Source organism: Ostrinia furnacalis, unplaced genomic scaffold (assembly GCF_004193835.3).
Source record: "Ostrinia furnacalis isolate ACB-3 unplaced genomic scaffold, ASM419383v2 OfSCF4405, whole genome shotgun sequence".
Taxonomy (NCBI): domain Eukaryota; kingdom Metazoa; phylum Arthropoda; class Insecta; order Lepidoptera; family Crambidae; genus Ostrinia; species Ostrinia furnacalis.
In genome coordinates, this window is record NW_021134644.1 from 304373 (window position 1) to 313549 (window position 9177).

General features: G+C 38.6%; 1 protein-coding gene across 1 annotated transcript; it reads right to left on the reverse strand.

The window, feature by feature from the left end:
- Window positions 1–2046: 2046 nt before the first annotated feature.
- Window positions 2047–8854, reverse strand: LOC114359487 (hemocyte protein-glutamine gamma-glutamyltransferase-like; the record flags this gene model as incomplete). Its single annotated transcript, XM_028313911.1, has 8 exons — window positions 2047–3145; window positions 3649–3840; window positions 4473–4633; window positions 5460–5568; window positions 6041–6161; window positions 7312–7470; window positions 7938–8157; window positions 8648–8854. Coding segments are annotated over 8 exons (1262 nt in total), but the record flags the coding sequence as incomplete, so codon positions are not given.
- Window positions 8855–9177: the final 323 nt, after the last annotated feature.

The window sequence follows — 9177 nt, forward strand, 5'->3', positions numbered from 1 at the left end:
TCGTAATACAACGAGTTCTGTATGTAAATATATCTAGATTTCCACCCAAATGGTCGACAGCCTCATATCAATGTGTGATATATTGTAAATGATTGTTTATTTGCCACGGCTTGTTGTTTTTTCCAGTTTATTTTTATTTTGAATACCTGTAAATATAAGCTTCATTATTGTGGTTCAGGGATTATGGTGGGCATGATGTTCAGTTATGAGACTTTATTTTGAAGGATGTAGAGCGAGACAAAACATAATTTTGACTCTGGTTTGCTATTGAAAAGAGCGAGATCACAACACTTCTCCGGTTTAGTTGTAAAACAATCATTGCGTCACATAAAGTATTTACTTTTATTAGTAGTGGTAGATTAACACTAGAAAGACCAAGGCAGTCAAATTGGCGGCAAAGCAATTTCATTGTTAAATATTTCACAAACTATGTTTTTGTTTCTTTTCATATTTTATGACTTTTCCTAATTTGCTATTGTTAAGCTAAATCTATATGAAAAATAAAATAACAGTATGTTGTATATGAGTTTCGATGAGCAATACCTACTAAGACCGCGCACCGTCAATTTGACCGCATACATATAAAGGCGGCAATAAGAATAGTAAACAACGATTTCTTCAAAATAATGTGAGTACTTTTGTTTTTATTTATGTTGAATTGAATTCTGAGTAAGTTGTTACTGCCTGGCTTGTTTACATTTTACAGTAGACATTGGTTTCGTTCGGTGACCGGTCGTGGTTATGTGGTTTTGAAACTAGTACAACCCTATTTCCAGAAGGGCCGAAACGTAACCACTGACAACTTTTTCACGTATCTAAATTTGGATAAAAAACTAATGGTCGAAAATACTAGTATTGTTGGAACAATGCGGCGTGCAAGACGAAAAGTACCACCGATTTGTAGAGGTATTCGTACTATATGAAACTTTCATAATGAAAACCGAGACCGTTATAACCCTATTACCTATCAAGGAAAACCAGTAAAAATTGTTATTATTTTGAGTACTCTACACCCCAACGTAAGCATAGGTCTAATCAAAAAAAGCTGCCTGAAACAGCTGAATTTTATAATGCAACAAAATTTGGTGTAGACATCATCGATCAAATGGCACGCAAATACCCCGTAAGAGCTGGAAGTCGGAGATGGCATGTTCACGTTTTTCTACAATATACTTGATTTAGCAGCTATAAACTCATGGATTCTATATCAAAAAGTCACAGGAATAAAAATTTCTCGTCATGATTTTATCCTTCAACTAGTGAGCGAACTACGTGAAGAGTATGTGGGAAAAAAATCCACTTCAACTGCGACTCAGACACAATAAACTAATTCTGAAACAAGTGAACCATGTACTACAAACAATAAGAGGCGGCAATGTCAAATCAATAGTAATTGTAAAAAAAATAAAACATGTGAAAACTGCACTATCTGTACAAAAGCTGTTTGTGGGAAATGTACAAAAGAGTCTAAAAATCTATTACTTGTTACAAATGTTACTAACTTTAATGCTAAATTGTTAACTACTATTAAAAAATTAATTTGTATTAATTTTTTTATTTAAAATCTGTAATAATTTCATAAGTATTCTCACTTAATCTCTAGTACCGTCAAATTGACCGCTGTGGTCTTTGAAGGTATAGCATGAAGCTCGGCCCTTCTAGTGTTAATGAATTAGTAGATAGTTTTCTACATTTATATGTCGGTACCGCGTCTCTAAGATTTGTAAAAGGCGCCAATATCGACGAAAAATGGTACAGCTTAATGCATCACCGATTGGTAAAACTTTTTAATAGAAAGAACGGTTTACAAATAATTAAATTATGTACGCTAGACTAGGCGCAGACCACCGATTTTTAGCTGACCGATAGTTGTGCCCGGTTTTAAATTGTATGAAGAATCGGCCAAATCGAATCGATGTAATGTGCGCACTTCCATACATGCCCATACTGATCAATTGCCCGACTAAACTATCGGCCGACGAAAAATCGATATTCTGCTCCTAGGCTTATAACGGCGTTACGAGGTCAGATTTTTATGGTTCCGTATTAAAACATGTATCCCCATAAAAAAATTAATAGTTTTGGATTTTGAATAACATCGTTCTGCAAAGAGGCACCGTCTCGGTAGCTTAAAATCAAATTCCACCATTATAACTAGACTTTTTAAAATCACCGAGAATAGCGTAGATGCAATTACTAAATGAGAAAGAGTATTGTCTTTCTTTCTCGTTAATTATTGTAATAATTAATTCTAGCAACAAACTCCTTCTAATAAAGTATCATAAGTAGGTCCAGAACAAAGTAAAAGACATGTGTCGTGGTCGGTGTAAGCGAAAATGGTCAACTTTGCATGGAATTGATAATACAGTTTTGTTTTTAATACTGCGTTTAATTAATTAACCTCCAATCTGATCAAGATATTTACTTAAATATCTTTTTCACTAATAATACAAAACCCAACATTAAATAAGAGAAATGATACACTAAAAGTATGTCAAATTCAGATTCCTACAAGTATTTAAAAGGTCCATTTTAGGGTACAGTCGTATTTCCCTAATATTAATATGGCTTCTTGTTCATCAGCTGAATTGGTCGTAACTCGGTTTTATTACTTACTTAAATGGTGTAAGAATAAATAACAATTTCAAAAGTATAAAATATTTATTACTGGAGATATAAAATATCTAAACATAAAGACCTAAAAGCTACCTTAATATTTAGTTTTGACTGTAAACATTTTGTATAATATGTATCTTAGATTTTAACTTATAATATTAACAACACCATTTTATGGCACATACAATTTCAAGAGATTCAAAATTGAAAATATAACAAACAATAAATCTTACATTTTACTTTTTGTCACTGGTTTGCTTACTTAATAAAACACTAAATAATATTTTGTGACGTAATAAAGTTATTCAATACAACTTTCAATACACCAAAATAGATGTTAAATCTAAAACGGTAACTTTTTTTTACCATACTGGTAATACCATATTATTGCGAATGCATCTGAAATTACACCTTCCTCCTTATGCTATAGAGTCGTTTATCCTTCGTACACCTCGACGCTAGCAGCCCCAGTGATGTCCTTTAGTTCCACAGACTTGAATGTCGCTACGAAATTGATCTTGCCGAGTTTCTGTTAACAAAAAAAACATGTTAAAAATACAATTGCAAAATATTTCACAGTGTTACTTGAAATTATTTTCATGTTTCTTACACTATTTTTTTTCGCTTTTCAAATGTTTTTCAAAGGCTAATGTTGCCAACAATTTTTTTAAATCTGTGATAGTCGCTGTCTCTGTCGAGCCGCGAGAGTGATAAAAAGATATACAACCTAATTATAGGTTTAATATCTACAAGGTGTAACCATGGGATTGGCTAACTAAAGCAGTAAGCTCAAAACACACACGTTTGAAATTTTTGTAATGGTGCGCCCAGTGTGAACGCACCATTAAAATTCGTAGAGCGTCCGGGCATGTTGGACTATTCCTAACGTCACCCACTGATGACATTGCCACAGATTTTTTAGTTTTTGTCACAAAGTCCACCAGTGGGACTTTGTGCTTCGGGAAGCAATCACTAATCACAAATACTACATTGTTTACTTACTAATAAACATCATTTTAAAAGTCTACTTACGTTAGGCTGTACAGGTAACTCCGCGGTCACGACTCCCTTAGGGCCAACGTCGGACGCCGCGATCCTTAGCGTCCGGCCGGCGATCCCGGACGACGTGACACGGAACTCGCACCCGGACAGCGAACGATCCAGCGGGTTCGGGAACGAAAGGACAGCGGTGGCTGGTTGGTCGATGATCAGGTCGTCGTTGAACTGAGGAACAGGTGAGCGATTGACGAGTTATGTAGGGTAGATTGGAACGCACGTAAAGGGCTTTTAAGAACCTACTTAAAGAAAAAATACCTTTATGGCTTTTTATGACACAGTGCATAGGTCATAGGTGCATGCGTCAAAATAACGGGATCAGTACTGACCTTGACTGGACTAAGAAAGTACCAAAATTACATTTGTAGGTACAAATATGTTAATGAGTACAAAAAAAGATAGCATCGTCTGTTCAAAACAATAAGTGATCCCATCATCTTGACATTCATATTATAACATGGTCATGGCACAGATGTCGATCCTTAACGATATAGGGGGAACCTACATCCTTCTGATCTAGTTTCGTTGCGGATCCAATGACAGTTACAACTCTTTCCTAGGACAATCTTGATCTTTACTGGTTGTATTTTTATTGGCGGCCGATTATGGCTGGGTGTTCTTGTTGAGTTGTAAATGGTGGGACGGAAATGTGTTCATTGAATTTTTTTTTGCGAATAATTATTATATTAGCAGATGACGTCACTATTTCGCCAATTTTTATCCAGACAGATGTCCTTCATTCGGTAGGAAGAAATTATAGCTCAGAAGAACTAAACTGTTTTAATATGGTAGAAAATTACCTTAATGGTGATATTAGGCTTCAACACTTGGAAGTCATCGTCATCAGCCCAGGACTGCTTGGTCTCGTCTACAATAGCCATGGCCGAAATCTTCATGTTGCAGTATTCCACCAACTTGGGCAAGTAGTCGTCTGCCGTCACCAGGATGCTGATCTGCTCCTCTGTAAAGGAACAAAAGTCCGCTGTAGTTTGTATCTATATCTAGCTCTCCATTGATTGAATGAGTTTTGATTAGTGTCACTAAGTTATAGGTATATAGTCTGGTCCGGGAGCACGTAGAATTTTGTCCAATGACCCCAAGCTACCCATCCTTATCGCTCGAGCGTAATTATGTTGCTGTCGCGCTCGCACACTCACTGCGGGCGCCCGTCTCACAGTCGCGACAGCAATATAATTACGCTCGAGCGATAAGGATGGGTAGCTTGGGGACAAAATTCTACGTGCTCCCGGACCAGACTATAGCTTGACTCGAGTCAGTGCATAAGGTAAGGGAGCAGCACGAAAGGGGTGACATTGACATATTATGACTTGACGGAGCATACATGCTTCAGTTATATCTGAAGTCTCGCTGACGTTCGTCGTCTCAAAAACACTGGTACTGACTGACCTATAGTGGCATTAAGGTAATGATGAGCTTAGAGACGACAATAAAATTGGATCCGCACTGAACTGCTTCTGATATATCTGTCAACGCGAAATTGTGACAGTGGGTTAGGTTAGGTTAGATTGTAATCTAACTACGTCAGATTATAGGTAATGTGACGAAATTCACAATGTTACGGTGATATATCCATTTCAACCACTACTGTAGAAAGGACATTTTTTTTCCGAAATCCTGATCCTCCAGCCTCGCTTGCCATAGACTCTATAAATTGATGAAAGTATAGTCATATTATGTCTACTGTACATAGTCTTCGCCTACATGGATTTTCCCGGAATTATTTTTCTTTTCTCAAAAATTCAACTCATAATTATTTAGGTACTTACTCTTTTGTGGTCCAACGAAGATCTTTCCCTCCACTTTCTTGATCAGATCTGATTTGACTCCGTTGTAGAAGACGCTGGTGGCTGTCAGCGAAGCTTTGATGTTGCGGCCCTGGACATGAATGAAGTTATTTTAATTTTAGCTAAGAAATATTTGGTTAGTTGACTATGTTATAGCTAAAACCTTCGTTTGTCACCTGTCATCCGCTTTGCACTGGAGGGAAGTCGAACCTTAACTTCGAACTCCTCCTATGTTCGTCTGATTAATTTCGTTGCGGGTCCAATGACAGTTTAACTTTCCCTCGGGACAGTCTTGACCTTCACTGGTTGGGTTTTTATTGGCGGACAAACTGTAGATCCCGCATACACAGGAGTTGCAGCGGTGGGAACGAGAGATGGGAAAAAAGTCCCGTTATAAGTTAGGTATAGCTAACTATCTTCTACTCATAAATTCGCTCTGTATGTGTAAGCGTTTACCGCTCATCCTGTCTTCTTATTTTAATCAAAGGTCTAACAATAAAACCGAAAAAGCAAACATAATTCAGACACTTTTGCATTAATCATATCAGTGTATTAAGACTTACCTCTTCAGCATCGTTTTGGACGTCCACCGTCACTCGGAACTCCTTGCCGATCATCACGGCATCGATGTCTCTGAGGTTGAACTTGACGTCAGACTTTAGGGTACTGGCCACAGCGTAATACCTGGTTAAACAAAAGACAGACACATTTACATCTATCAACCTAGACTGCATCTCACTTAGGCGGTTATCACACTGCGCCGCGCTGCGCTCCGCCGCGGACGCGTTGTATGTGTACTTCACACATACAACGCGGCCGCGCGTGTTATCTATACAAACTGAGGTACTTGCATACAATGATTAAATGATTACCGCCTTAACATCAGGTACTATTGCGGTTAAATATCTGCCTTGTTCTACATAAAAAACAGTACGGAATCAGTCATAATATGGAGTCTACTGCTTGACGAAAATATGTTTCTATGATGTGCCTTCTATCTCCCATTTTCTTCATGCAACCACTGCTAACTAGGTACCTTCTTTAGGCTGTCGCGCATTGAACTAAGAGACGTCTATGTATGAGTCCTATGCAATTTATGTATCTTTTATATCAAGGTATCTTCAGATCACTGACATCGCTCATTCTTTATTTTGGTATCTTTGTGGTGTCTCTGCAAAATTTCCAGTCTTTCAGCGCTGTCTATACCTTTGTTCAGGTCTAAATTCGACCTTAAGTCCGTCTTAACTTTTTGATAATAACTATACAGGGTGGAATTTTGTAATGCCACCTGAAGGGAAAGTATCTACCTACTCTGCAGGGAAGCGCTGGATGCAGGCCGCGACCAATCGATCAACGTGGAAAGCATTTGGGGAGGCCTATGTTCAGCAGTGGACGTCCTATGGCTGAAATGATGATGATGATGACTCAAAGAAAACATTCCTTTATTTTTTAAAAGAAATAGAACTGCATTCAAACATTTCTAAGAATTTGTTTGCTACACCCGGGAATCGAACCAACTAAAAAATGAAAAAAAAAAAAATACATAAGTACTTTAAGTATTAGGATGAAATCTGTCAAACAAACTTGATAAATCAAATGAAAGAAAAACCATGAAATCATAAAATATTGTAATTATTTACAGAAAATTGTACGGTACGGTGATAAATTTTCGAAAAAATTTTAAATTTTTTTTAAATCACTTCTCTTTCTTTTCAAAAATAAAGAAATGTTTTCTTTGAGTAAAATTTTCTATCTACAGTATTAAGGGTACTTTCCCTCCAGGTGGCATTACAAAATTCCACCCTGTATACTGAAGTTTGAAATAATAACTAACCTCTTCGCCCTCTCCGAGTATCTGACCCCATTCATGAGCGCCAGCCTCTCGGAAGCAGTTCCCTCCCTGTGCTTGTACTGCGCAGTGATGTCCTCCCGGTCCTCGTCGCCGAGGGGGTCGAAGATGTACGGCTTCTTGGTGAGGACCATGCGGCCGATGCTGTGAAACAGAAATATGTTTGGAAAAAAGATTCCATAACATTTGCCGAAGCTGGATACTAAAATCCGAAGACAGGGAAAAATAGCGCTTATTGAGGGAAGCCTTTGACCATTCTTAGTGGACTGCTATAGACTAATGATGTCCTATAGTCATAATATGGAAATGTTATGTTTTATTTAAAAAAAAATGCGATGTAGAGAGGCGATAGAGCGGAACCAAGGCTCCAAATTGTTTGCAAAAGACAATTCCAGCTGACGAAACTGAAGACGGCGGACGGTACCTAGTGTAACGTTCTGCAGTGGTTCTGAGTGAGATCGAATGGTTTTATGGACAGTTATATACCTCGGTCATTAAACTTGTTGATCGCAATTGTTCCATTAATAAGAAATTCCATATCCATCTAAGAATCATACAAAGAACAGAAACAAACAAAATACCTAGATTGTGCTGTTCCAAAATATACTCACTGGAAGTTATTGGAGTCCACCATAGAATACCCAGTTTCAGCCTCAGGGTCGTGTCTCCACCGCATCAGGTCGGCGTTGACTGACGCCAGCATGAACTCAACGTCATAGCCCACCCCGATGACTCCTTGCTTGATGGCTTCAAGCGACGCCGGCCCGCATTGGAACATTCCTGATGATGTCTCTTGGGGCGTCGCGTCGATGGCTTGCCAGCCGCCGTAGCCTGTTAAAGATGAAGTAGTTGAGAATTTGGAACTGATCAAGATTACCATAGAAGAGAAATTGAGAATAATTTCAGCTGCTGCAACGTCCACTCACATGGTGTGCCGACGACCACGAAAGATTCAGGAAAGCGCTGGATGCAGACCGCTACCAACCAGGCAATATGGAAATCATTTAGGGAGGCAAAAGTTCAGCAGTGAACGTCCTATGGCTGAAATGATGATGATGATATCAGCTGCACCAGTCAGTATAATATGACTAATAGAATTCTCTGCCGTGCCGTGGACTGACGATCTGGTAAAGGTCGCATAAAGCACGTAGATGCGGGCAGCGCTGAACCGATCGTTGTGGAAATCCCTTGGGGGATGCCTTTTTCCAGCAGTGGATGGCATTTAGTTGAAACGATAGTAGAATTTCTAACCGATTTTTGAAAAGGGTTCGTGAGTCTCGCTTAGTTTTAGATTCAAGAAATACAAAGAATAAAAGATTACCTGGAGGAAGGTCAGGCCTGGCCATCCATACATCGTTCCACACGTGGTAATTCCAGATGGAGTCAGCTCCAGAAGGATTGTTGGGGTCGAAGTCCAGCTCTTCCATGGTTTCCGTGTAGTACTTGTCGACTGTCAGGGATTTGTTAGCGTCGTGGGCTGACACCAGGTTTGACACCACTCGGGAGGGGATGCCGAGGGCACGGCAAACTGTGGGTAGAGAATTTGCAGTGAGGATGTGCAAGAATATTATACGCCATTTCGTACCATAATGACTCGTTTTAATGCAGCCTTTTCCTTCTTTCTCCTCTTTGTTTTGCTTTGCAGTTATAGTATTATTTGGTAAGTTTTGATTAGGAGCTAAGTAATTTTAGTTGCCAAATAGGATTTTTATATGTTCACAAAAACACGTACCTTTGTATGCAAATCTTTAAACTTTCCCAAGAAGCTATCGCTCATGATAAGAATTAAACCAAACCCATTCGAAAAGTTAAATACCTAGATAACCTTTAGTTGAAAGTTTGTTCTGTTCC